Source organism: Macaca fascicularis, chromosome 16, assembly GCF_037993035.2.
Source record: "Macaca fascicularis isolate 582-1 chromosome 16, T2T-MFA8v1.1".
Lineage (NCBI taxonomy): Eukaryota > Metazoa > Chordata > Mammalia > Primates > Cercopithecidae > Macaca > Macaca fascicularis.
Window position 1 is genome coordinate 63,854,457 of NC_088390.1, and position 27,691 is coordinate 63,882,147.

The 27,691-nt window shown below is 46.3% G+C and overlaps 3 protein-coding genes across 7 annotated transcripts; 1 reads left to right on the forward strand and 2 right to left on the reverse strand.

The window, feature by feature from the left end:
* Positions 1-196: 196 nt before the first annotated feature.
* Positions 197-1,256, reverse strand: COA3 (cytochrome c oxidase assembly factor 3). Its single transcript, XM_005584288.5, has 2 exons — positions 1,020-1,256; positions 197-725 (listed from the first exon to the last, which is right to left on the reverse strand). Exons 1-2 carry the CDS (start codon positions 1,231-1,233, stop codon positions 619-621), a joined length of 321 nt encoding a protein of 106 aa, XP_005584345.1. The 5' UTR covers positions 1,234-1,256; the 3' UTR covers positions 197-618.
* An 80-nt stretch (positions 1,257-1,336) lies between these two features.
* CNTD1 (cyclin N-terminal domain containing 1) lies at positions 1,337-12,896 on the forward strand. Of its 2 annotated transcripts, XM_005584286.5 has the most exons (7): positions 1,589-1,787; positions 6,635-6,710; positions 7,250-7,418; positions 8,706-8,868; positions 9,661-9,805; positions 10,757-10,853; positions 12,682-12,896. In XM_005584286.5, the coding sequence occupies exons 1-7, from the start codon at positions 1,619-1,621 to the stop codon at positions 12,850-12,852; spliced, it is 990 nt and encodes a 329-aa protein (XP_005584343.1). In that variant the 5' UTR covers positions 1,589-1,618; the 3' UTR covers positions 12,853-12,896. The 2 variants fall into 2 exon arrangements, with proteins under 2 accessions (XP_065387687.1, XP_005584343.1); XM_065531615.2 differs by lacking the exons at positions 1,589-1,787; positions 6,635-6,710 and adding an exon at positions 1,337-1,382.
* Positions 12,897-13,439: 543 nt separating this feature from the next.
* BECN1 (beclin 1) lies at positions 13,440-26,891 on the reverse strand. Of its 4 annotated transcripts, XM_005584284.4 has the most exons (12): positions 26,732-26,891; positions 26,345-26,476; positions 23,066-23,133; positions 22,201-22,262; positions 21,440-21,530; positions 21,197-21,333; positions 20,874-21,068; positions 18,887-19,033; positions 17,502-17,651; positions 16,928-16,988; positions 14,948-15,090; positions 13,440-14,223 (listed from the first exon to the last, which is right to left on the reverse strand). In XM_005584284.4, the coding sequence occupies exons 2-12, from the start codon at positions 26,472-26,474 to the stop codon at positions 14,055-14,057; spliced, it is 1,353 nt and encodes a 450-aa protein (XP_005584341.1). In that variant the 5' UTR covers positions 26,475-26,476; positions 26,732-26,891; the 3' UTR covers positions 13,440-14,054. The 4 variants fall into 4 exon arrangements, with proteins under 4 accessions (XP_005584341.1, XP_073875795.1, XP_073875796.1 ...); XM_074019694.1 differs by lacking the exons at positions 22,201-22,262; positions 23,066-23,133; positions 26,345-26,476; positions 26,732-26,891 and adding an exon at positions 18,650-18,751 and having other exon boundaries at positions 21,197-21,547; XM_074019695.1 differs by lacking the exons at positions 14,948-15,090; positions 22,201-22,262; positions 23,066-23,133; positions 26,345-26,476; positions 26,732-26,891 and adding an exon at positions 18,650-18,751 and having other exon boundaries at positions 21,197-21,547.
* Positions 26,892-27,691: the final 800 nt, after the last annotated feature.

Here is a 27,691-nt window from a genome sequence, read left to right on the forward strand (position 1 = left end):
CCCCTAAGACGTGGGTTCAGTCTCAAACCACCCAGTGATCTCTCCCTTAAATCAGGTGGAAAGATCTCATGGAAAAAGTAATTCTAGTTAAACATTTACAGCTCCCTGGGGCAATGCCACCACTGCAGCTACTGCTTGTGAAGCTTTCCAGCATGAAGTGCCATATACTGCCTCTCAGCCTCCATACTCACTTGACTCCAGGAGAATGACTCAGTTTATTATCTCAATTTGACCCTATCTATACCACTTTAGGCTCAAACACTGTACAGAGCTGCCACGCCTAACCTCATAACAATCGCATCCCTGGAAGGTGAAGGGGGTAAACCACAAAGTCAGAAACATTGGGAAAAGCCACAGTCGCACGCACATCTCTCAAGGAAACAAACTACAAGAAAGGGCTCAGTCATTGTACACAGCAAGTGTGCAGTAGGCAAAGTTCTGTTCTTTTGACAGTAGCCAAATGCTTAAGTCCCTGGTTTCTTGGGATCAATCATGGCCCAAGGTTAGTAAGAAGGCCAACAATGTTGTGAGCAGGATTCAATTTCTACAGGGTCATGGGGCATCATCCACCATGTGAAGGGGCTCCAGCAGGTTGGACATGATCAATACCCATCCAGATTAGGATCCTGATGCCCTCGCCAGAGCTCGAGCTCGGGCAGCTTTGGCCTCGTCTTCTAGCTCATCTAGGAAACGCTCCTGGGAGATCGAGTAGATAGTGTAACCATCTGGGGAGGTAGGTTCAGGAAACCACACGGACTATGCACATTCCCCTTTCCTAGATTTGCTCTACCACGCTTGTTACCTTCCCAAATCAGTGATTCCGGCTTCCCACCGCTGCTGTTTCTAAGCCCTGAACCCCAACTCCGTTATTAATAAATCAAAATAAAAGAGTACCTTACGAATAACAAAGTACTAACCCCATTTTACCCCAAAATTAAACGGGTGGTTCAGCCCTCTTGCACATTCTGTTCCCCTTCCCCTATATGCGGTCCCCTTGAGTCTACAACAAGGACGGATACAAATAGCTAACACCAGGGCCCCGATGCCTAGGCCGGTCACGATGTTCCGGGTCCGCCGCTGCGGTAGGACCTTCTGCCACTGGGCAAGCTGCGCCCGCCGCATGGAATACAGTTGCTCGGATGTCAGCTTCTCCCGCGTCGGGTCGATACGCTGAGCGAAAGGGGCCTCTCCACGCTTAGCATCCAGAGGGTCACCAGCTCCCGAAGCCGCCATGTTGCCGCTCCTCTCTTCGCGTTGCCACCGCGCGGGGCTCGCTGGGAACAGTAGTCCTGGGCCACTGCAGTGGACTCTGGGAGATGTAGTCCGCGTGCCCTTTGCTAGGCTGAACCGCGGTTCCCGGGCACACGGGATGGATGCGGGAGGTGAGAAGCGGACGTGCTTTCTGATTGGCTGAGGAGTCCGCGGCCGTTGGGGTGGGAAAAAGCTGTGGAGGGTTCCAGGCTGTGGTGGTAATTGGGTTTCCCTCAGACTTGAGGCGACGACACACTCATTGGAAGGGGCGAGGAATCCAGGGTGTGGCAGAAGACTAGAGAGGAGCTAAGGGGGTCGGTATGTGGATCCAGTGAGCCCGTCCAGGTGCCCCAAGAGGCTCGTGAATATGGACGGACCCATGAGGCCAAGATCGGCCTCCCTCGTTGACTTTCAGTTTGGAGTTGTCGCCACAGAGACGATCGAAGACACCCTGCTTCACTTGGCCCAGCAGAATGAGCAAGCAGTGCAGGAGGCTTCGGGGCGGTTGGGCAGCTTCAGGGAGCCCCGGATCGTGGGTGCGGCTGCAGGGCCGGGGAGCTGGGTTCTTGGGAGACTGGGGCTTTTATCTTTCAGGCACGACCTTGAGATTCCGTTGATTTTATTCATTCAGCGAATGTTTGCTAACCTTCTCTGTGGGGTGCTGGGGGTATACTGATGGACAAGACTCACCAGTGCCCTCCCCTTGATTTCTTTGACATGTATGGAGTACTTATGAGTGGGACCGCTTGGCTAGAAAGGAAATAGAGGGCCAGGCATGGTGGCTTACACTTGTAATCCCAGCACTTTGGGAGGCTGAGGTGGGAGGATCACCTGAGGTCAGGAGTTCGAGACCAGCCTGACATAGTGAAATCCCGTCTCTACTAAAAATACAAAAATTAGCCAGGTGGGATTACAGGCGCACACCTGTAATCCCAGCTACCTGGGAGGCTGAGACAGGAGAATCGTTTGAACCCAGAAGGCGGAAGTTGCAGTGAGCTGAAATCGTGCCATTGCACTCCAGCCTAGGCGACAAGAGCAACACTCCGTCTCAAAAAAAAAAAAAAAAAAAGGCCGGGCGTGGTGGCTCACGCCTGTAATTCCAGCACTTTGGGAGGCTGAGACGCGTGGATCACAAGGTCAGGAGATCGAGACCATCGTGGCTAACACGGTGAAACCCCATCTCTACTAAAAGTACAAAAAAATTAGCTGGGTGTGGTGGCGGGCACCTGTAGTCCCAGCTACTAGGGAGGCTGAGGCAGAAGAATGGTGTGAACCCAGGAGGCGGAGCTTGCAGTGAGCTTAGAGTGCCACTGCACTCCAGCCTGGGCGACAGAGCGAGACTCCGTCTCAAAAGAAAAAAAAGGCTGGGCGCGGTAGCTCAAGCCTGTAATCCCAGCACTTTGGGAGGCCGAGAAAGGCGGATCACTAGGTCAGGAGATCGAGACCATCCTGGCTAACACGGTGAAACCCAGTCTCTACTAAAAAATACAAAAAACTAGCCGGGCGAGGTGGCGGGCGCCTGTCGTCCCAGCTACTCGGGAGGCTGAGGCAGGAGAATGGCGGGAACCTGGGAGGCGGAGCTTGCAGTGAGCCGAGATCCAGCCACTGCACTCCAGCCCGGGCGACAGAGCGAGACTCCGTCTCAAAAAAAAAAAAAAAAAAAAAAGAAATAGAGATAGAGGTCTTGCCTTCAAACCATGTGCACGTTGGGGGAGATATTAGAACAAATATGCAATGACTAGGTACTATGATTAGATAAGTGATGTCAGAGAGAGATAAAACAAGCGTTTATGGGGGTTGAGAGGAGCGATATGGTAATAGGAAGAATTCAGGGGATGGCCCAGGCATCGGGACATTCAGGCAGACCTTGAAGGAAGGAGGACATTGGTTTGGTGAAGGGGGAGGAAGGAGACAGCATTTCTACCAAAAAGAGGTAGCATGAGTAACGCTATGGAAATGGGGTGCTTAGGGTGCATGTGGGTACAGTGCAGTCCATGTCAGCCAGTGCATGTGGAAGAGAGTTGAAATTAAGACCGGAAAGGTAGTTTGGAGACATTCCATGTGGAAGTTTGAATGCCAAGGGGAAGAGTTTATCCTTGGTTTAGTAGAAAACCAAGAACACATTGAAGGTTTTTAAATAAGGGATATGACGGTAACCCTCCCTTAGTAAGCATTATTTTGGCAGTGATGTAAGGGAGGTAAAGGATGGATTAAACCAGAGGGAGATGGGAGGTAGGCAGACAGGTAGAGTCAATGTCACCAGGTTAGGTGATAGGGTAGAGGGAATAACAAGGGAGGGTGTATTAAAAACATTCCAGAGGCAAAGTCTAGGGTTCTGCTGTGGATACATTTAGGAAGTGAAGGAGAAAAAGGTGACTATGCTAAACGGTTGAGCCTAGAAGACTAGAAGTATAGTGGTCACTAAAAGAAACACACAGACACAGCCGGGCACGGTGGCTCACGCCTGTATTCCCAACACTTTGAGAGGCCGAGGTGGGTGGATCACAAGGTCAGGAGTTCGAGACCAGCCTGGCCAACATAGGGAAACCCCGTCTCTATTAAAAATACAAAAATTAGCTGGGTGTGGTGGCAGGTGCCTGTAGTCCCAGCTACTCGGGAGGCTGAGGCAGGGGAATTGCTTGAACCTGGAAGGCGGAGGTTGCAGTGAGCCAAGATTGTGCCACTGCACTCCAGCCTAGGTGACAGAGCAAGACTCTGTCTCAAAAAAAAAAAAAAAAAGAAACACACAGACACACTACACAAATAAAGCAGGAGGAAAAGTGACTTTTGTTTGGGAAAGATAATAATAGCTTTGAAGCCTGGCCAACATGGTGAAACCCCATCTCTACTAAAAATGCAAAAATTAGCCTAGCGTGGTAGCAGGCAACTGTAATCCCAGCTACTCAGGAGGCTGAGGCAGAGGGGAATGGCTGGAACATGGGAGGCAGAGGTTGCAGTGAGCTGAGATTATGCCATTGCACTCCAGCCTGGGTAATAGAGTGAGACCTTGTCTCAAAAAAAAAAAAAAAATATATATATATATATATATATACACACACACACATACACACACACACACACACATATATATATGTTAGAAGAGAGGTCAGAAATGGAGATCAAGGTTTTCAAGTTACCTTCACAATGATACTGTTGAAACTGTGGCAGAGGATGAGCTCCTAGAAGGAGAAAAGAAAAGCAGGTCAAGGACAGTTCCTTGGGAAAACACTTTTTGTTCAGGGAATTGGAGTAAGAAGACTTGTGAAGGAAATAAAAGGAGGAGATAGGAATAGAACCAAGGGACTTTTGGAAGTCAAGAGGAGACTGAAAAGGATGATGGTCAGAAGTTTCAGATGCTTTAGGGATATCAACAGAACTAAAGATTGCAAAAAGCCATGATATTTAACAATTTGGACATATTTACTGTCCTCTGAGAATCATTTCAGCAAGTTAGGAAAGGTAGAAGCCAACATATAGAAAATTAGGGAGTGAATGATGAAGTGGAAGCAGTAGGTGTGTAAGCCAGGCTTTCAAGTAATTCAACAGTGAGGCTGAGACAGGAGGACTGCTTGAGCCCAGGAGTTTGAGACCAGCCTGGGCAATGTAGCAATATCCCGTCTATTTATTATTTATTTATTTGTTTAAAAAAATTCAACAGTGATGGAAAAGAGAGAGGTGGAGCCCTACCCTAAGAGGTTAAAAGGGGAGGGTCTTTTAGTTAATAGCAGATCTGACTATGCTTGTTATTGAGGAGGTGGGGCCAATAGCAAGGGAAAGGTGTAACCCTCATCCATTCCACCTAATCCAAGCTCAGTTTCCTTGGCAAATTAAAATGGAAAACAGAAACAAATGCCTAGATAATTCAGAGCAAAACCAAACCAAAACTCAACAACTGCACACACACACAAAGAACAAAACTAAGAAATAAAGCCTAAAGTCAAGCAAATAAAATGACTAATAAGAGACACAATTACATGTTCTAGGGTATTTTGCTGAATTGCTTAAACTAATTCTGCTCTGCATTAGACATTGCTAGCCAAACCGTAGCCTCTGTAACGATGAGGTTTTGTACGTCTGTGTGTAATGTGTGCTGAGTAGATTGTTAAACTGTCTTGTGTAAGCTTGACTTCATTTTCTAAGAAAGTTAAATTTTCTCTGAAGACATATGATTATTTGACTAAATGTGTAATTCTCTTTTTTTGTTTGTTTGTTTTTTGTTTTTTGAGACGGAGTCTCGCTCTGTCACCCACGCTGGAGTGCAGTGGCCGGATCTCAGCTCACTGCAAGCTCCGCCTCCCAGGTTTACACCATTCTCCTGCCTCAGCCTCCCGAGTAGCTGGGACTACAGGCGCCCGCCACCTCGCCCGGCTAGTTTTTTGTATTTTTTAGTAGAGACGGGGTTTCACCGTGTTAGCCAGGATGGTCTCGATCTCCTGACCTCGTGATCCGCCTGTCTCGGCCTCCCAAAGTGCTGGGATTACAGGCTTGAGCCACCGCGCCCGGCCCTAAATGTGTAATTCTCTACTGATCAATGCTAAAAGGTCTTCGGTCTGTAGGAGCTTTCTTTGTTGAGAACTGATATTTACCTTTGTTTCCACCCTCTAATGATGTTGCAAGATAAATATAATTCTATCTGGAGCTGTTCTTGCAAAGAGAAACAGAGGCAGGCTAAAATCTTGCCAAGGTATCTCACCCTTCCCACCTTCCCAATGACTCCCTCCCCCTAAATTGGGCTATGTTCCCCAATTTAGGGGATGTTTCTTCAAAAACAAGCCACTTCACAGTAACACACTTGCTCCTGGGGAGAGGCTCAGCCACCAGATTTACCCAACAAACTGGTGGTGGAGAGATGGTGTCCAGCTGTAACGTGACTTGTGTTTGTAAAGCAATGGGAGTTCTCCAGAGGGTGGTTACTAAACAAACAGTGTCATAAAGAATATCGAAGCTCCAGGAGGGATCTTTCTGTTCCTGCCAACATTCCACAGAAAACAGAATATAGCAGTTAGGGTTTTTATCCATCCAAGAATCTTCCTTGAAGCTGGAGGTTCCCAGCATGGTGTAGAGGTCACCTAGACCAGCTGGTATGTTTGTGTGTAACCGGCCAAGCCTTTTATCAGCTGAAACCCACAGGAAGGCTCAAGGGTCACTGAGGGGGCTTGGTAAACCCTTGTCTTTGGCACTCAGTCAGCCTCCTTTTCATGCCTCTGATCTGCCTATTGGCAGCAAAGGAAACTAAGCTCAGCTTTGGTTGTTTTAGTGTCATCTTTCTCACCTCCTGACCCTCTTCCCTTGGCCCCATCATGGCTTTTACACAACGCCAAGAGTTCACAGAGTGGTTTTGGTTGCATCTTGTGAATTAGGCTCTTTTTTCCTGTTTTGGCAGAGTTTGTTTTTCTCCTGTCTGAACAATGGTGTCTGGAGAAATCTGTGAGCTACCAGGCTGTAGAAATCCTAGAAAGGTAAAGCCCTGCTGTAACGCCTTTGTGAGCGGCACCTCTCAGAGTGGCTAATGTACCTACATCTTTAAGAAAGTACAAGTAGTTGCCCCTTACCCTGAGACCTGGTTTTACACCCTCTCTAACTTGCAAATATAAATTTCTTTGTTGTTATTGTTGTTTTGAGACAGGGTCTTGCTCTGTTACCCAGGCTGGAGTGCAATGGTGGGATCTCGGCTCATTACAGCCTTGACCTCCTGGGCTCAAGTGGTCCTCCCACCTCAGCTTACTGAGTAGCTGGGACTACAGGCATGTGCCTCCACACTTGGCACTTGGCTAATTTATTTATTTATTTATTTTTGGTAGAGACGGGTTTTTGCCATGTTGCCCAGGGTGGTCTTGAACTCCTGGGCTCAAGTGATCCGCCTGCCTCGGCCTCCCGAAGTGCTGGGATTACAGGTGCGAGCCACCATGCTCAGCCTCAAATGTAAATTTCTTAGCCAGCAAATTAAACTCCCTTTAGTTTCAGTGTGGATTGTTTACTCTCCTTCCCTTCCTTATAGGTTTATGGTAAAACAGGCAGAGAACATCTGCAGGCAAGCCACAATCCAGCCAAGAGATAAGAGAGAGTCTCAGAATTGGAGGGCTCTGAAACAGCAGCTTGTCAACAAGTTTACTCTCCGTCTTGTGTCATGTGTTCAGTTGGCCAGCAAACTTTCCTTCCAAAACAAAGTAAGGAGCTGGAGTTGCTCATGGGCACCTGAGTGTAAGGAAGAAACCGGCTTTTATACAAAGGGGGCTGTGATGAGCTTCAACTCAGTGACAAGAAGAAAATAAATAAATTACAAAGTAAAAACAACGGCCAGGCACAGTGGCTCATGCCTGTAATCCCAGCACTTTGGGAGGCTGAGGCAGGTGGATCACCTGAGAGCAGGAGTTCAAGACCAGCCTGGCCAACACAGTGAAACCCCATCTCTACTAAAATACAAAACTTAGCCAGGTGTGGTGGTGTACACCTGTAATTCCAGCTCCTCAGGAGGCTGAGGCAGGAGAATTGCTTGAAGTCGGGAGGCAGAGGTTGCAGTGAGCTGAGGTCGTGCCATTGTACTCCAGCCTGGGCAACAGAACGACTGTCTCAAAAAAACCAACAACAAAAAAAACTAGGTAGCTGTGAGAAACCTACTCCTAGGTTAGGTGATACAACTCGTGGAAATTCCAGAGTGTAATTATGCTTCCTAAGCATACCTCCTACACACACACACACACATGCTCACTCTTTCTCCCCCTCTCACTCACACAGAGGCAGGTATTAAATAGCCTGAAGTTCTGTTCCCAAAGTATAATTAGGACAGATGCCATCATTCATACTGGTCACCTTTCCTCCCCTTGGACTCAAGGGCAGTTTACATAAGGTGCCTGAATTGCCAGCATACCTATCAGCAGTAAAGGCAAACTATTACATTTACAAGGGGAAAAAAATGTTTCCACATCACTACCCAATGCCTACACAGTAAAATATCATTCATTCAACAAATACTGAGTTCCTTCTATGGCCAGATGCTGCACTAGGTGCCATGGCTACAACAGTAAACAATATTGTCTGTGCTAACAAGGAATCTATTATGTAATGGGAAAAGACACATACAAATAGTGTGAAAAAAAAGCTCCGATTAATATAAATAGAGGGCTATAAATGTACCTCATCAGCCTTGAATGACTTCTTGAAATGGGGTGGATGGGAAATGGGAGGATCCCAAGAGAAGAGGGAGAGGAATTAGGGAGGAAAAGAAGGGAGATCCAGGTATAGAAAACAGCCTGTGTAGTGGCTTGGAGAGGGACAGCATGGTGGCTTTGGAAACTGCAAGTAATTCTGAATGACAAGCAGAATATGAGGGGGAATTACCATGAGACAAGACTGAGATGAAGGAATGGGCTGGATTATGAAGGGCTTTGTGCACTCTGCCAAGATGTATGGCCTTTATCCTAACATTCTTCTTTCCTTCTCTTTTCTTTGCTCAGATAATCAGCAACATTACAGTCTTGAATTTCCTCCAGGCTCTAGGCTATCTACACACTAAAGAAGAACTGCTGGAGTCAGAGCTTGATGTTTTGAAGTCCCTGAACTTCCAAATTAATCTGCCCACTCCCCTGGCATATGTGGAGATGCTCCTAGAGGTTTTAGGTATCTTACTGTGTTAGGGAATATGGGTTGGAGACTTCCATAGAAAACAATACAAAATGTGCAAGGGGAGGCGGGCATGGCTCATGCCTATAATCCTAGCACTTTGGGAGGCTGAGGCAGGTGGATCACTTGAAGCCAGGAGTTCAAGACCAGCCTGGCCAACATAGTGAGACCCCATCTCTACTAAAAATACAAAAATTAGCTGGGTGTGGTGATGGGCACCTGTAATCTCAGCTAATTGGGAGGCTGAGGCACAAGAATTGCTTGAACCTGGGAAGTATAGGTTGCAGTGAGCCAAGATCGTGCCACTGCACTCCAGCCTGAGTGACAGAGAGGATTCCTTTTCAAAAAAAAAAAATTGTGCACAGGAATTTGGGAGCAGTGGGCAGAACCTGCCAATGAGGAACAGTAGGAAGCTTGATGGTGTCTCTGGATGACTGAAAAAGGTGTTCCCTCTGGCACTTGTCAGGGAAAGAAGCTCAGAGTGTCTTAGCAACTGGTTTCTGTTTGGACTTACTAGGCACTCTTATTGCAGGATCAAAGAGTTGACTTTATAGAGAAGCATAAGGTAAGAGAGGGACAACTACATGCTAATTGTACATATACTACAGATGGAGGTTTCTCTACCTTTACTTTTGTCCTTCAAAACTGATCTCCAGCTAAACAGGTTTCTTGCAGAACATAGCAACCAGGAAGCACATTAGCACCTCAACAGCTTTATGTCACAACTGTGGTTATGATCAGAGAAGACAGGATTATAAATTATCCCTATCATTCCCATACTCCATCTAGGATACAATGGCTGTTTGGTTCCAGCCATGAGGCTGCATGGAACCTGTCTGACACTGCTCGACTTGGTCTATCTTCTGCATGAACCCATATATGAGAGCCTGTTGAGGGCTTCAATTGAGAACTCCACTCCCAGTCAGCTGCAAGGGTAAGACAACTCCTATAAGGTAGGCTCCTTCCAGGAACAGGGAAGGGGAGACAGACCATAAGAACTTGGGGAATGGAATTAGCCTAGCATGGCATCCAGTCCTGGATAACCTACTCAGGCTACCTGGTTCTCATTAGCTTCCAATATGTTGTTTGGATGCAGAGGACTGAGCACGGTCAGGAAAACCCTAAAGGCTTTTACTTTTAAATTTAAATTACTTTAAGTAATTAACATATTTTCTTTCCTAGTTTTTTCTTTATAGCTGCACATAACTCAAGGTTACTGGACTGCTTTGGTCAGTCACTTAGAAAAAAAAAGTCGCCGGCACAGTGGCTCATGCCTATAATCCCAGCACTTTGGGAGGCCAAGGCGGGCGGATCACAAGGTCAGGAGATTGAGACCATCCTGGCTAACACAGTGAAACCTGTCTCCACTAAAAATACCAAAAATTAGCCGGGCATGGTGGGCGCCTGTAGTCCCAGATACTCGGGAGGTTGAGGCAGGAGAATGGTGTGAACCTGGGAGGCGGAGCTTGCAGTGAGCCGAGATCGCGCCACTGCACTCCAGCCTGGGTGACAGAGCAAGACTCCATCTAAAAAAAAAAGAAAAAAAAAAAAGAAAAAACAGTAACAGGGTTGCAACTTGGACAAAAGTGTTTGATCACTGTAAAAACAGGCTGTTTAAAAGCCTCACAGTTACAACCAACCATTAGGGAGACAAATAGAACTACAAAAGGCCTATAAACCATTCAGACATAAGGCTCATGTTAATCCCAGTTAAGTTGGGGGAGAATGGGAGAGCAGGTAAATGAGCTATTACTTGACCATTTCCTTCCATGTCTAAAAAATCCAAGATGATTGACACAAATAATTCATAAAGTTCCATGACTCTATGATTTGGAAGATCAAGTTCCATTCTAGCTTTAAAATTAATGTGGTTTTAATCACTCAGGGAAAAGTTTATTTCAGTGAAGGAAGACTTCATGCTGTTGGCAGTAGGAATCATTGCAGCAAGTGCTTTCATCCAAAACCATGAGTGTTGGAGCCAGGTATGCACCACTGAGCAGGACCAGCATGGTGAGAATTCATTTAACAGGAAGCATTTCACCCATCAGTTAAAGGAAAACAGAAGACAACCTACAGAAGTGCCAAGACCCAGGATTAGGATTAGTGTGCAAGATTTGAGAGGGAAAAATCTAGGATAGGGCTGAAATGTTTCCTTGTTTTCCTTTTATAAATCTGGAAATGGAGGCCCAAGTTCAGCTTGTTCATTTCTCTCTATAATGATAACCTGCTATTATGTTAAAAGTCCAGGCTGGGCCGGGCGCAGTGGCTCAAGCCTGTAATTCCAGCACTTTGGGAGGCCGAGATGGGCGGATCACGAGGTCAGGAGATCGAGACCATCCTGGCTAACACAGTGAAACCCCGTCTCTACTAAAAAAATACAAAAAATTAGCTGGGCGAGGTGGCGGGCGCCTGTAGTCCCAGCTACTCGGGAGGCTGAGGCAGGAGAATGGCGTGAACCCAGGAGGCGGAGCTTGCAGTGAGCTGAGATCCGGCCACTGCACTCTAGCCTGGGCGACAGAGCCAGACTCCGTCTCAAAAAAAAAAAAAAAAAAAAAGTCCAGGCTGGGCATGGTGGCTCACGCCTGTAATCCCAAGATTTTGGAAGGCCAAGGCGGGAGGACTGTTTGAGCCCAGGAGTTCAAGACCAGCCTGGTCAACATAGAAAGACCTTGTCTCTACAAAAATTAAAAATTAGTCATAGCTGGGTGCAGTGGCTCACACCTGTAATCCCAGCACTTTGGGAGGCCGAGGCAGGTGGATCACCTGAGCTCAGGAGTTGGAGACCAGCCTGGGCAACATGGCGAAACCCTGTCTCTACCAAAAATTAAAAAAAAAAATTAGCTGGGTATGGTGGCACACACCTGTGGTCCCAGCTACTCAGGAGGCCAAGGTAGAAGGATCGCTTGAGCCTGGAAGGTAGAGGTTGCAGTGAGCCAAGATTGTGCCACTGCACTCCAGCCTGGGAGATAGAGTGAGACTCCATCTCGGGACAAAAAAAAAAAAAAAAAAGAAAGAAATTAGCTGGGCGTGGTGGTACATGTCTGTAGTCCCAACTACGTGGACTACTTGGCTGAGATGGGAGGATCACTTGAGCCCAGGAGTTGTAGGCTGCAGTGAGCCATGATTGTGCCACTGTACTCTAGCCTGGGCGACAGTGAAACCCTGTCTCAAACAAACAAACAAAACAAAACAACAAAAAAAAAACAGGAAAAAAAAAAAAAAGAGGGTGGCTTACGCCTGTAACTCCAACATTTTGGGAGGCCAAGGCAGGACTGTTTGAGCCCACAAGCTGGAGACCAGCCTGGGCAACACCGTGAGACCTCATCTCTACAAAAATAAACAAAAGTAGCTGGACATGGTGGCTTGCGCCTGTAGTCCCAGCTACTCCGGAGGCTGAAGTGGGAGGATCACTTAAGTCCAGGAGGTGGAGGTTGCAATGAGCCTAAAATCACACCACTGCATTGCAGCCTGGCAGCCTGGGCAACAGAGTGAGACCCTGTTTCAAAACAAAACAAAGTCCAACAATTATATCTTCTCAATTAATGAAAATGTCAAGGCCCAAATATCATTCTTATATTTCACAAAACTTATCTCCAGCAGAGGGAAATGTCTAGCAGAAAGTTTCCATGCTAACATTATCAGGGAAAAGGTATCCTAATATAATTTGGCCATTGGCAAACACTGGAATCTGGATTTCAGAAATTTGAATTTACAATTGCCTTGAGAGAACATCCCAAGTAATGTGTGTGTTTGTGCACTAAAACATGTTGAGATTTTTTAGTAATAAGAAATCTGTCTCTATTTCTGAAGGTTGTGGGGCATTTGCAGAGCATCACTGGTATTGCCTTGGCAAGCATTGCTGAGTTCTCTTATGCAATCCTGACTCACAGCGTGGGAGCCAACACTCCGGGGAGACAGCAGTCTATTCCTCCCCACCTGGCAGCCAGAGCTCTGAAGACTGTTGCTTCCTCTAACACATGAGGGAGGCTGAATCCACCAAATATAAACAGCCTTCCGTCACTGCACTCATGCCTCCCTCTGTTTACTTTCATACTAAGGGTACAGAAGTTCCAAGTCTCTTTTGAACTGTATTTTGTATGCCAATTTCATGCTTATTTTTTCTTTATCAGAGAGAGTTAAGGTGGACGAGCATGCCCTTTTTGTTATATCAGCCTGAAAATGTTAAAAAGCTAAGTGGAGACAGTTGTTTCATTTTTGTTTAACAAGATATTTATACTTTTAATTTCATTAAGAGGAACATCAGGCATGGAGATCAGTATTAATCAGGGGCTCAAATACAGACTATCTGGGTGACTTTGACTAAGCATCAAGGAGGTAGCCTTTATTTCCCCTTAAAATTAGTTTAACATCTCTGTTCTGTTATTCAGATCTACACAAACAGGGCTTCCTCAACAGTTATCTATTTTTACTAGAGTCTTTTTTTAAAACTAAAACTAACTCTGAACATGTTTCAACAGAATTTCCACATATCTGCATTAGAATTCAATTCTTCCAGAATACAAAGTACTCTATTTTAAAGAAAAACCCAACAGTGCGCCCCTGGGCAGTTTTCAGACTGCAGCAAATCTTTTATTACAAATAATTAAATCTCTCCATAATGTCTCAAACAGTATCAAACACCATTTCATATCTCTAACACAGAGCAGTCGGCATTCAGTATGAGAACCGAGTGAGAAGTGTTACATTTCAAGCATCTGCACATCACATGGTGACCAGGTAAAGCTTAGATGTCATTTTCCCACATTATCCAACTGTGCATCTCAAACATATCCTCGTCTCAGTAAAGACGAGTTTCTATTTCATACTGTTAAGTGCGGGAAGTTGAGAGAGATACAAATCCAGTGAAAACACATTAATCTCAATTCAACTCAGTTAAAAAAAAAAGCAAATTTAAATTAGTTTTTTTCAGAGAAGAAAGGGAAAGGAGTTCATGGGGTTAAGAGTCAAAACTGTGACAATGGTTGGCAGCTATACCTGGCATGTTGTAGCTCTGGAAACTATCTGTCATATGATATTTTAAAATAAAGTGGCTTTTGTGGATTTTTTCTTTTTGGTATTGTAAACATGTACTGTTTAATATTACCCGAATTTAATTTAAAACATGTTTGCAAACAAAACAAAATTAAAAGCCTTTAAGGCAAACCTCCCCCTAAGGAAAAAAGTCATTTGTTATAAAATTGTGAGGATACCCACGCAAGACCCCACTTAAGATTCGTCAGCATGAACTTGAGAGCTTTTGTCCACTGCTCCTCAGAGTTAAACTGGGTTTTGATGGAATAGGAGCCGCCGCTGCCTCCTGTGTCTTCAATCTTGCCTTTCTCCACATCCATCCTGCAGATGGACACAGCAGAACTCATTAGTAACTGAGATCTGAGTTAAGTCAGTTCAGGGCAGGGACTTGATCATGGGACCATTCACGTCATTTTATCTATTAAAGAACACTTGGTAAGGAACGGTAGTGTATTTTGGATTTGCTTGAAAGCCAAAAAATCAAGAAGACTGTCACAAGAGCCTCATTGTCATTGCAGAGTAAAGGGACAGGACACACACTTAAAGAGAAGAGAAGCCTGGAGTAGAGGTGAGTGAGGGTTACGGTACTTCTTGCTGTTTTCCTAGGCATCCCTGAACTTGGCAGGGGAGAAAGGAGGCAGTAGAAAAAAAAGCTTTTTTGGGGTGATAGAAGCAGCCGTACTCTAGGTAAAACCTAGAGTTTCCATCCATCACTGGGATCCTAAAAAAATCAAAACTAGCATTCCTGTGTATTTCCAAGGACTTCAGGGAAACACCTTCTTGAAACTGGAGAGGAGGCTTGAGCTCTATGCCAATAAAACCCCCTAAACCATCTAAGGCCACATTCTTCTACTCCAAGGACTAGGTGGTCACATTCTGTCCTGCTTGCAGTACTGGGTCAGTCTCTGCCCATCAATGTCATGTGATTCTGTGCCATATTTTTGCTTTCCCACCATTTATACTGTTTTGCCTCCATTCTTACTGCTGCTTCAATTCTGTTCAATTTGGTCCTATACAGGTTGACTCAGCATTGCGCTATACTGACCTGTAGGGAAGACAAAAACGTGTCTCGCCTTTCTCAACCTCTTCTTTGAACTGCTGCACACAGTCCAGGAAAGCCACCATTGCATGGTCAAACTTGTTGTCCCAGAAAAACCGCAACCCCCCAGAACAGTATAACGGCAGCTCCTGCCCAAGAAGAGAAAACTGGCTATGGGTCTGGCACCAAGACAGGCTTCTAGAGATTGTTCCCAATCCTATCAATCTCTCAAGTCATGTTCTCTCTGTATCCCACTGGAAACTTGTATTGTAGCTGGACTCTATCTTCCATAGATTTGAACAACTACAATAACCTTGGGCAAATAACAATGCACTTAGAACTGTTTCACCATCAATGAAAATGTACCATAGGTTGAGCTTCCTGAATCCAAAAATCCAAAATGCTACAAAACCTTTCCAGGAAGAGTAGATGGGAAAAGAAAAATAAATAAATAGACCAGGCGTGGTGGCTCACGCCTGTAATCCCAGCACTTTGGGAGGCCAAGGCAGGTGGATCACCTGAGGTTGGAAGTTTGAGATTAGCCTGACCAACATGGAGAAACCCCGTCTCTACTAAAAATACCTAATTAGCCGGGTGTGGTGGTGCATGCCTGTAATCCCAGCTACTCAGGAGACTGAGGCAGGGGAATCACTTGAACCCAGGAGGCGGAGGTTGCAGTGAGCCGAGATCATGTCATTGCACTTCAGCCTGGGCAACAAGAGCAAAACTCCATCTCAAAAACAAAAACAAAAAACCAAAAACAAACAAACAAAAAAAACCACAAAAAGAAAAATAAATAAAAATAGGTTGGGCGCGGTGGCTCACACCTGTAATCCCAGCACTTTGGGAGGCCGAGGTCAGGAGATCGAGAGCATCCATTGTGAAACCCCGTCTCTACTAAAAATACAAAAAATTAGCCAGGCATTGTGGTGGGTGCCTGTAATCCCAGCTACTCAGGAGGAGAGGAGGCTGAGGCAGGAGAATGGAGTGAACCTGCGAGGCAGAGCTTGCAGTGAGCCGAGATCACGCCATTGCACTCCAGCCTGCGTGACAGAGCGAGATTTTGTCTCAAAAAAAAAAAAAAAGTAAAATAAAAAATAAATAAAAATAATAAAAAATGCTACAAAACCTGAAACTTTTTGACCATTGATATGATGCCACAAGTGGAAATTCCATACCTGACACCTTTGCTTTCTGATGATTCAATGTATACAAGCTTTGTTTCATGCACAAAATTATTTACAATATTGTATGAAATTACCTTCAGACTACATGTATCAGGTATATATAAAACATAGAGGCCAGGCGCGGTGGCTCACGCCTGTAATCCTAGAACTTTGGGAGGCCGAGGCGGGTATACCACCTGAGGTCAGGAGCTCGAGACCAGCCTGGTCCAACATGGTGAAACCCCGCCTCTACTAAAATACAAAAATCAGCTGGGTGTGGTGGTGGGCGCCTATAATCCCAGCTACTCGGGAGGCTGAGGCAGGAGAGTAACTTGAACCTGGAAGGCAGTGAGCCAAAATCATGCCACTGCACTCCAGCCTGGGCAACAGAGCAAGACTACGTCTCAAAAAAAGAAACATAAATGAATTTTGTGTTTAGACTTGGGTCCCATTCCCAAGATATCTTAGTATCTATATGCAAATATCCCAAAATCTGAAAAAAAATCCAAAATCTAAACCACTTCTGGTGATAGCCAAGCTATAAACATCTATGTCATGGTGATTCTTTTCCTATCCTAGTGCACACATCCTCCTCTGACCTGCCCATATCCCTTCTCAACAGACTGTCAAAACCTAATTTTCATCTACAAGCCCCCCAAAACTAAACCTGAACTAGACAAGATATTGAACAATACACTGGCTCTTCAATGATATCTAGGTCTAAAAAATAAATTGAATGCCAATATCAAAGCAAACCGTCCATTTTGTTAAGAGATATAAGAACTCTGTATTTCAGTGAAAATGGAGCTTCACAGAGTACCTTAGATTTGTCTGTCAGAGACTCCAGATATGAATGGTTTCCGTAAGGAACAAGTCGATATCTAAAACAGAGATACAAACAGAGATGGATATAGGACTCCTCCTAAAGTGATTATTGGGAAGTTATAACCCAAAGATTTCACTCTTCATTCTAGCCAAGGGCTTCTTTTATTATGCTCAACTACCTCTCCCACCTCCCCACTGGATCCACGTTTAAAATATTTTGTTTAATAAACAAACTACATTTATTATATAATTGCCAGGGGGCCTTCCATGAACAAATGTTACATTGTAGTTTAAATTTAAGAAACACAAACTGAAAATATCCTGAGGAACGCTAAGGCTCTGGGGACTGTAGGCTGGGAACTACGCTATGGTCATGCACTCAGTGACTGTGATCAGCGGAGAGAGCCCTGTGGTGAGGGGAAAACAAGGCACTGACGGCTTTCCAGCCACAGAAAACTCCCAGTCTGTGGGCAGCAAGGGCTCCTGGCATGGTGGAGAGCAGTACCAGGTTAGAGATACAAATTATATCAAAGACACACCACTCCCCAAGAAAGGGCTACACTTCCTACCTCTGAAATTTCAGACCCATCTTATTGGCCAGAGCATGGAGCAGCAACACAGTCTGGCCCCAAGCAGCATTAATCTCATTCCATTCTACGGGAACACTGGGCAGGCGGCCCAGCCTGAAGTTATTGATTGTGCCAAACTGTCCACTGTGCCTACAGAGGAAGGCAGAAAGGGTGAGGGAAATACAGGGATTACTTAAAACTTTTGAGATTTCCCACTCTCACCCCAAACCTAGCTTCAATCTATCTTCAAGTCCATATATGCGAGCTGTACTACTTGGCACTTTAAATACATGTCCAAAACTTGAGTCATCAACTTTTTCCCTGTTGCTCAGATGCCAAAGCAGAAACCTGGGTGCTATCTCTGAATGCTCCTCAGCTCCTTCCCCACAAAACTGCCAACCTCTCCTGATTCTACCTGCTAACTCTCTTATCTGTCCACTTTTCTCCAAATCCAATGCTACTACTCTTTTCCTTTAGATTCCTACTGACAAGTATCCTTTCCAACGATTCCACCCCTTTACCCCACGTCATTCCCCATGGTGCAGGTAAAGCCATCGTTCACAAATACGAGTGTAATTATGTCACTTCCCTAGCCAAAATGCTTCAGTGTCTTCTCTGCCTTTTGGATCAAGTCCAAACCTCTTCATGAGGCCTACGAGATCCTTCAGGAACTGGTAACTCTCCAGTTTCATATCCGGTCACTCTCCCCTTTACACTCAATCTTCAGTCACAATAAGCTCCTTTCTGTTCTCTGAATTCACCACTCCCTCTTTCCCATTGCTTTGCACATGATGTTCTCTCTGCTAGGAACAACGCCCTCTCTGTAGGCTTCTACTTTACCTCTCAGTTTAAACATAAGTCTCCTATGGGGAAACTCTCCATGTGGCCTCCCCAAACTGGATCAAGTGCCCTTATGTGTTCCCCACAGCACTCTGGGTTTACCATCATCACACTGTATTACAACTGCTTGTTATTTATCCATCCCTTCCACCAGATGATATGCAACTAGAAGGTTGACTGCACACTGTTTTGCTGTTGCCTTCTTAGCACTCAGCACAGTGCCTATTGCAGAGTAGATGCTCAACAGTTATTAAATTGATGAAACATCAAACATCCGGGGGATAAGAAATCAGCACCAGGCAGCTTACCAGGTTTTTAAGTGGCTGAAGAGCTCAGGCCTTTTCCTTTCTTTAGAAGGGTGGATGTCACCAAGCTCTAGCATTCCAATCCCTACTGTGCCTATCCCATCACTACGAATGAAAGAAACCTAGCTGAGTGAAGATCAACTACAGTCCCTCTTTTGTGGGAAGTGGGCACCCAGGCTTAGTGGTCAACAGCTAAGGTCCAGGTATGTGTGGTGCTCCTCATCCCCCAGCTCTCATTACCAGATGTGGAAGGTTGCATTAAAGACATTGGTTTTCTTCAGCTTATCCAGCTGAATCTGTGCATAACGCATCTGGTTTTCCACACTCTTCAGCTCATCATCCAGCTCCAGCTGTTGCCGTTTAAATTCGCTGTATTCTCTCTGATACCTGTGAGCAGCCAAGGGGGACATTGAAGGCTGTTAGTTTGGGGGCTAGTTTCTCTCTCACCACACTATGAACGATTCTTTAGTGATCATAGTTACTTCTAGCTCTAGCATCTTTTATATTTGGCATAGATCCCATTCTGAGGAACATGTATGTCCTAGCTGTTTTGCCTGGAAGGAACAGAAATATTCCTTCTGCCCATATGCAAAAAGGTGGAGGAAAAAAGAATTCTCCCAAACCAGGGCAAAAAATCTCTTTATTTCTGATCTTTTTCAGAAGTGAGGTGAATGGGTTAGGAGTGGCTTCTTGGGGCCGGGTACGGTGGCTCACACCTATAATCCCAGCGCTGTGGGAGGCCAAGAAGGGTGGATCACTTGAGGTCAGGAGTTCGAGAGCAGCCTGGCCAACGTGGTGAAACCCCGTCTGTACTAAAAATACAAAAATTAGCCAGTCATGGTGGCGCATGCCTGTAGTCCCAGCTACCTGGGAGGCTGAGGTGGGAGAATTGCTTCAACCCAGGAGGCGGAGGTTGCAGACAGCTGAGATCACACCACTGCACTCCAGCCTAGGCAACAGAGTGAGACTCTGTCAAAAAGAAAAAAAAAAAAAAAAAGTGGCTTTTTCCCGCTGGGCATGGTGGCTCATGCCTGTAATCCCAGCACTTTGGGAGGCTGAGGCAGGTGGATCACTTGAGCTCAAGAGTTCAAGACCAGCCTGGGCAACATGGGGAAACCCCATCTCTATAAAAAATTTAAAAATTAGCCAGGTATGGTGTTGCACGCCCGTAGTTCCAGCTACTTGGGAGGCTGAGGTGGGAGGATTGCTTGAGTGTAGGAAGTCGAGGCTGCAGTGAGTCATGACTGCACCACAGCACTCCAGCCTGGATGATAGAGTAAGGCTGTTTCTAAAAACAAAACAAAACAAAACAAAACAAACAAAATAGTGGCTTCTTCCGTGAACTGGCCATAATTTGCTTTCTAAAGTTTCACTTCTATACACTTACTGTCCTTTAAATAGTTACTATACCCCACTTCCAGTGAAACTTGTTATACTGTGTGAAAAAACTGGACTTTTCTCTGTCCTTCATTTTCACAACTTTAGTTAGTATGGACACTGTGTCTCCTCCACTAGACAGAAGGTTCTCTCAGGTCAAGGACATCCATAATGTTTTTATTTTTTGAGACAGGGTCTCAATTCTGTTGCCCAAGCTGGAGTGCAGTGGTGTGATCACAGCACACTGTAACCTCGAACTCCTGGGCTCAAGTTATTCTTCACTCCAGCCTCCTGAGTAGTTGCTAGGACTACAGGTTTACCACAGCAGCCTAGTTTTTTAAAAAATTTTTATTTCTGTAGACATGGGGTCTCACTATGTTGCCCCAGACGGTCTTAAATCCTGGCCTTAAGTGATCCTCCTGCCTTGGCTTCCCAAAGTGCTGGAATTACAGATGTGAGCCACCACACCTGGCCTCCGTGAAATTTTTAAGCTTGGAGGGAAAAACGTAGACTAATTAGCTCATCTTTTCAGACAAGGATGGCTAGAAAGTGGCTGATTCATTCAAATAAGCCCATTCCCTACAGGACAGAGCCAAGACTGGAGCTCTGGTTTCTGCACTCTCTATTTAACCAACGTCCTTTTTTCATTAATCATGCCGACTCTTCATAGGTAACTCTCCCAGCAAACCTCTAGAAACAGGGCATGGAAGCAATATGCAGGATCTGGGGCAGGCATGCTGATGACTGACAGCTGACTAGAGTTTACAGACTAATTAGACACATTCAGCTGGAAGTCATTTCCTCTCCTGGAGCCTCGAGTGTGAGAAGATAGAACAGGGTGAGCACTCACTGAGCTTCCTCCTGATCCAGTCTCTCAGCCTCAGCCTGGACCTTCTCGAGATTTTCTGCCACTATCTTGCGGTTCTTTTCCACGTCTTCCAGCTCCTGGATCAGCCTCTCCTCCTCTAGTGCTAGCTCCTTTAGCTCCATCTGTAGCTGTTCACTGTCATCCTCATTCATTTGCTCTAAGATCTCCAAACAGCGTCTGCCAAAGACACAGGAAGACTATACTTACTAGAGCTCCATTTGCCTGAGAGGAGTAGGGCTCTTGGGTAAGCACCAAGTAGTCTCAGAGCAGTAACAGCTCTGAGCCGTGGCTCTGGAGACACTCACTTGTAGTTCTGACACTCATTTTCAGTGACGTTGAGCTGAGTGTCCAGCTGGTCTAAAAGAGTATCTGTGCATTCCTCACAGAGTGGGTGATCCACATCTGTCTGGCCCGACATGATGTCAAAAAGGTCTCCAGTGACCTGGAAGTGTGGGAGAGTCAGGGTAGAGCCTCCCCCATGCTTCCTGCTCAATTACCCACTCTCCCAGCCAGACCTACTGCTTGCCACTGGAATGGGGCCGACTTGCCTTCAGTCTTCGGCTGAGGTTCTCCATGGTGCCGCCATCAGATGCCTCCCCAATCAGAGTGAAGCTGTTGGCACTTTCTGTGGACATCATCCTGCAGACAGCCCCCCGCCCACGGGCCACATGAGGGAACAGAGAGGCTTCCTCCACCTACTGCAATGCCAGTGGCAGAGACTCTCAAGCACCAGCTGAGGGGCCTCAGGGCACATACCCACTCCTAGCCCAACTGACCTCCCAAGGGTACCTCTCTCCCAAAGGAAGGCCATGCTGGTCTTCCACAGAGACACTCAGCACGAAGGTTGGCCTTGATGGACTAAGGAGGGAAAGGGAGCATAAAAAATTGATATGTCTACAGTGGAAAAGAACGGAGAACCAGGAAAGGCCATTTAAAAAAACATTACACCCCTTGCCAGCAACCTCTTTACCTGCAGCAATGAGAACTAAAGACCCAAACATCTAACGACATTTGCTATTCTGAAACTTCTCAAGAGCCCATCTCTTGGTGATTAGTCAATCACTCCCTCAATTTTTTTCAATACTTCATCATTAAAGCTACTACCCTTTCCCACTGTGTGAATGGCTACAGGAAAAAATCCATACTGGAAGGTGACGGGCCAGGTATAGGGGAATACATCTTTGCTGAAAGGGCCAAAAGGCTAGGTGATGATGCATCTCCATCACCTGGCTCCAGGTCTCAATTCCTGGATTTAATTAAAATTCTACTAGTCTTTGGCAAGGAATGGGGGCTGAGAAGTAGTAGGCACCTGGCTGGGGGGATGAATCTGCGAGAGACACCATCCTGGCGAGGAGTTTCGATAAATGGCTCCTGGGAAAGAAATAAGAGGGCATTAGAATTCTGGCAGCTTAGAGGTAGAGTTCGTCTCCCAAACACCCTCAGAACTATATGGCTTTAGTCTTCATTGATAACCACAAGACTTGATAAACCACAGAGACTTAAAAAATGGGTATTATCAAAGCAGTGGAGGTATTAATGACCTCCACTAAACCTGACATCAGCACTCTCCCAGTGACTGGCAGCAGCGGGTAAATAAATACTCCAGCTCCCTTGCTACTTGAGAAGAAATCTCAGGTGTGTATTCAACACTATCTCACAGGATGTTGCTCCACAGATGCTCCACAGGATCACTGATATTATCACAACTTAAAATGACATGTTCTCTAACACTGACAATTCTTTCTGTCCAGGGTAATCATACAATTCGCTGTCCTAACCAGGATGCTTTTGAGAATGCAGACGAGCAGATATTAACAACTAGCTAGAACAACAGATGCAAATCAACGCTCTGGAACGACCTGGACACACAGACCATCCCATCTCCAACTGACAATAATTTGTAATTCTGCTTCAAGTAAAGAGCCCTTTCTAACATTTTAAAATGGCTCACTCAGTAACCCTGTGACCTCAGGTGCAGATCTGTACCTCCAATAGTGCACAACAGCCTGACCATGTAGAATGTCTCCTTACCCAGAGACCCCAAAAGTCTGGGGGCTCTAGAAGTGCCAAGTAGCCTGCAGAAACCAAGCCTGCATTCCTGTGTTTTCATATCATATCTCCCATTTGGAATGTTTGCTACGTGAGGAAGATAGGGGAGACGGCACTTCTATTACCTCTCCTGAGTTAGTCTCTTCCTCCTGGGTCTCTCCTGGTTTCGCCTGGGCTGTGGTAAGTAATGGAGCTAAGGGCAAGGAAAATATTGGGTCAGACACAGTCTTATCAAAGCAGGAGGGCATCTGAAAGTATGGGAAAAGAGTCTGAAATATTCTCATCACCACCCTCACCTCCAATTTTTCTTTTTTTTTTTTTTTTTTTGAGACAGAGTCTCGCTCTGCCGCCCAGGCTGAAGTGCAGTGGCCGGATCTCAGCTCACTGCAAGCTCCGCCTCCCGGGTTTACGCCATTCTCCTGCCTCAGCCTCCCCAGTAGCTGGGACTACAGGCGCCCGCCACCTCGCCCGGCTAGTTTTTTGTATTTTTTAGTAGAGATGGGGTTTCACCATGTTAGCCAGGATGGTCTCGATCTCCCGACCTCGTGATCCGCCCGTCTCGGCCTCCCAAAGTGCTGGGATTACAGGCTTGAGCCACCGCGCCCGGCCTAATTTTTCTTAAAGTACCATTTATACCAGAAAGAATCTGTGGTCCTCCTCACCCCCATTAAATCAGATGAAGGAAATGTTCACTTTTTTAAGGCATAAGGGTGTCATGATTATTATTATTATTTTGAGATGGAGTCTCGCTCTGTCACCAGGCTGGAGTGCAGTGGCGCGATCTCGGCTCACTGCAATCTCTGCCTCCCGGGTTCGAGTGATTCCTCTGTCTCAGTCTCCCGAGTAGCTGGGACTACAGGCACGCACCACCACACCCAGCTAATTTTCTGTATTTTAGTAGAGACAAGGTTTCACCATGTTAGCCAGGTTTTGATCTCCTGACCTCATGATCCACCCGTCTTGGCTATCCAAAGTGCTGGGATTACAGGCTGAGCCACTGTGCCCGGCCAGTATCATTTAAGAATCCTTACCTGTCAAAAATACAGAAATATTTACAGTATTTATGCTTGGGATTTGCTTCAAAACAATTCAGGGTGGAAAGGAATGGATGGGGTTGTGGATAAAGCTTGATGAAATATGTGTTGATAATTGTTGCAACTAGGTGATGGGTACACAGGGGTTCATGATATACTCTGAAATTTTCCATCACAAAAGTAAACATCTGTTTCCCCCAGAATAGCAAGGAGGGAACATAAGGAAACTTTCTGGGAAGATGAAACATTGCTAAATTGCAGTGATCCAGATTACATGAGTGTATCCATTTGTCAAAAATGCATAGCTAAGATTCATATATTTCAAGGCACGACAATTTACCTTTCTAAAAAGATGTGAAAAACATAATAATTGAGCAGGGGATGGGAGGTGAGTGGAGGTGTAGATAACATAAGAATGTGAGAATATGGCTGATTGTTGAAGCTGGGTGATGAATACAAGGCAGGCTATGCTATTCTCTTGACTATATAGGTCTGAAATTTTCCATAATAAAAAGTCAAAAACTGTTATTAAACGAGTTAATTTCGGCCGGGCGCGGTGGCTCACGCCTGTAATCCCAGCACTTTGGGAGGCTGAGGCGGGCAGATCACAAGGTCAAGAGATCGAGACCATCCTGGCCAACACAGTGAAACCCTGTCTCTACTAAAAATACAAAAATTAGCTGGGCGTGGTGGTGTGTGCCTGTAGTCCCAGCTACTCGGGAGGCTGACAGAGGTTGCAGTGAGCTGAGATTGTGCCACTGCACTCCAGCCTGGCAACAGAGCAAGACTCCATCTTAAAAAAAAAAAAAAAAAAAAAAAAAAGAGCTAATTTCCCCTCAAAAAAAAAAAGAAACCAGGTAATAATAGCAGCTAACATTTATTGAATGCTATTTGCCCAGCATATTCCTAAGTGTTTCTGTGGTTTGTCATATTTGAACTTTACAAATTCGTTATGAGGCAGTTCAACATTTTACAGACAAATCAGAAACCAAGGCTTGGAGAAAAGAAGTAACATGCAAAAAGTCGTTCAGCTAGTAAATGACAGCCAGGATTTAAACCCAAGCAGGCTGACTCCAGGCCCATAAGTTTATCTAAGCTGCCTATTCAGTCTTCTCTTTTACTGTCTGACTTAATCTGAATTCTTCCGACTTTGCGGGGTTTTGAGGTTTTTTATTTTTTTAATTATAGAGACAGGGTCTTACTGTGTTGCCCAGGCTAGTCTCGAATTCCTGCTCAAGTGATCCACCTGCCTCAGCCTCCCATAGTGCTGGGAGTACAAGTGTGAACCACCACTCCTGGCCTTATTTATTTATTTATTTATTTATTTATTGACACAGGGTCTTGCTCTGTTGCCCAAGCTGCAGTGCAGTGGCATGATCATAGCTCACTGCAGCTTTGACCTCCTGGGCTCAAGTGATCCTCCTGCCTCAGCCTCTACCACTCATCACACTCAGCTTTTTTTTTTTTTTTTTTTAGTAGAGACAAGATCTCTGCTAGGTTGCTCAGATTGGTCTTAGAACTCCTGAGCTCAAGCGATCCTCCCACCTCAGCCTCCCAAAGCACTGAAATTACAGGCATGAGCCATCATGTCCAGCAAATTCTTCAGACTTTAAGACTCTACTCCATTTACCAGCTGTTGGACCTCAGGTGAGTCACTTAATCTCACTGTGCCTCAATTCTTCATCTGAAAAATGATGTAATGATGGTGTACCCCATAGGGGTTGTTACAGGGACTAAATGAAGTAACATGTGTAATGCACTTGGTAATACTATATAGTAAGTCCTCAACAAACATCATTTATTATTATACATACATATTCCTTTTCTCTGAAACAGCAGGAGGAGAAAATAAGGACCCTTCTTTTGCTACGGAAAGCTCTTTTTTTGAGACAGAGCCTCGCTCTGTTGCCCAGGCTGGAGTGCAGTGGTGCGATCTCAGCTCACTGCAACCTCCACTTCCCGGGTCCAAGCGATTCTCCTGCCTCAACATCCCGAGTAGCTGGGACTACAGGCGCGTGCCACCACGCCCGGCTAATTTTTGTATTTTTAGGAGAGACGGGGTTTCGCCATGTTAGCCAGGCTGGTCTCGAACTCCTGACCTCAGGTGATCTGCCCACCTCGGTCTCCCAAAATGCTGGGATTACAGGCGTGAGCCATCGCTCCTGGTCGGTCAGAATGCTCTCAGAAGCCCACAGTGTCAGAATGCTTTATGTTCCCGAGGAGAAAACAGGGAGCCAGAGAGATGAAGTGACTTTCCTAGGTTCACACGATGAGTTTATGGCAGACTACACAGCCACCATAAGAATTATATCACCAAAGCTGCCCACCTTCCACATTCTTGACCACCCTCTTTCCAAGGGTCTCGCTGACCTGTGAGTTCCTGGATGGTGACACGGTCCAGGATCTTGAAACTCGTGTCCAGTTTCAGGGGCTGGCTGCAGCGCTGGCACACGAAGCTCACCTGCATGGTGCTGTTGTTGGACGTCTTAGACCCTTCCATCCCTGCGGCGGTGGAAAAGAGGCAATATTATGGAGAAGCGACGCCCTTGAACCTCCGGCCCGGGGTTACTACATGCCTTGGTGACGACAGTAAAAGGAGGGAACTCCCAGTCTGCGCCGTTCCCTCTAGGAATGGTATGATAACGGGGCGGACCTGCTTCCGGGGCAGCCTGAGCAAGGATAGTTCAGAACCCAGGGTCAGGGAAGGGACTCCAATAAGAGCCGTGAGGGTTCTCAAACTCCCTTCTAAGGTCCCACCTCAGCCCCGATGCTCTTCACCTCGGGAGCCCGGAGCCCGTCACCCAAGTCCGGTCTACCGCGGGGGCACTGTGGCCTCGGGTCGGTCCCAGAGCGAGGCCTCCAGAACTGCCATCGCTCTGTCTTCAGCGACTTCCCGGTCCGCCGGCGGAAAACTTCCGCCCGAGACCGGACGTGACGCCACGACGGCAGCACGAGCTCCTGGTCCACAGGCTCACGGGCCCGGCAGCGACCCCCAGAGGCCAGGCTGGGAAAAGCAGCGGGCTTCAGCGGACGACCAAGGTTACCACGGGAAGCGTAGGCGCCAATTACGCAGAGAATGGGGAGGCTCCGCTATTCTCTAAATTCAGGGAGAGGCGGGCGCGGTGGCTCACGCCTGTAATCCCAGCTCTTTGGGAGGCCGAGGAGGGCGGATCACGTGAGGTCAGGAGTTCGAGACCAACCTGGCCAACACAGTGAAACCCCATCTCTACTAAAAATACAAAAATTCCCCGGGCGTGGTGGTGCGCGCCTATAATCCCAGCTACTCGGGAGGCTGAGGCAGGAGAATCGTTTGCACCTTGGAGGTAGAGGTTGCGGTGAGCCGAGATTGGGCCACTGCACTAAAGCCTGGGCCACAGGGCAAGGCTCCATCTCAAAACAACAACAACAACAAAAGGCTGGGCATGGTGGCTCACGCCTGTAATTCCAGCACTTTGGGAGGCCAAGGTGGGTGGATCACAAGGTCAGGAATTCGAGACCAGCCTGGCCAATATGGTGAAATCCTGTCTGTACTAAAAATACAAAAATTAGCTGAGCATGGTGGCGTGCTCCTGTAATCCCAGCTACTCAGGAGGCTGAGGTAGGAGAATTGCTTGACCCCTGGAGGTGGAGGTTGTAGTGAGTCAAGATCACGCCACTGCACTCCAGCCTGGGTGACAGAAGGAGACTCCATCTCAAAACAACCACACACACGCAAAA

Coding starts and splice junctions, on each gene's coding strand:
- COA3 (XM_005584288.5), bottom strand. CDS start 1,233: ATGGCGGCTTCGGGAGCTGGTGACCCTCTGGATGCTAAGCGTGGAGAG. Junction 726..1,019: donor GGCCCTGGTGTTAGCTATTT/GTATCCGTCCTT, acceptor CTACCTCCCCAG/ATGGTTACACTATCTACTCG.
- CNTD1 (XM_005584286.5), top strand. CDS start 1,619: ATGGACGGACCCATGAGGCCAAGATCGGCCTCCCTCGTTGACTTTCAG. Junction 1,788..6,634: donor CAGGGAGCCCCGGATCGTGG/GTGCGGCTGCAG, acceptor CTGTTTTGGCAG/AGTTTGTTTTTCTCCTGTCT. Junction 9,806..10,756: donor ACTCCCAGTCAGCTGCAAGG/GTAAGACAACTC, acceptor TTAATCACTCAG/GGAAAAGTTTATTTCAGTGA.
- BECN1 (XM_005584284.4), bottom strand. CDS start 26,474: ATGGAAGGGTCTAAGACGTCCAACAACAGCACCATGCAGGTGAGCTTC. Junction 23,134..26,344: donor CACCATCCAGGAACTCACAG/GTCAGCGAGACC, acceptor CCTTGCCCTTAG/CTCCATTACTTACCACAGCC. Junction 21,334..21,439: donor ACCTCAGCCGAAGACTGAAG/GCAAGTCGGCCC, acceptor CCACACTTCCAG/GTCACTGGAGACCTTTTTGA.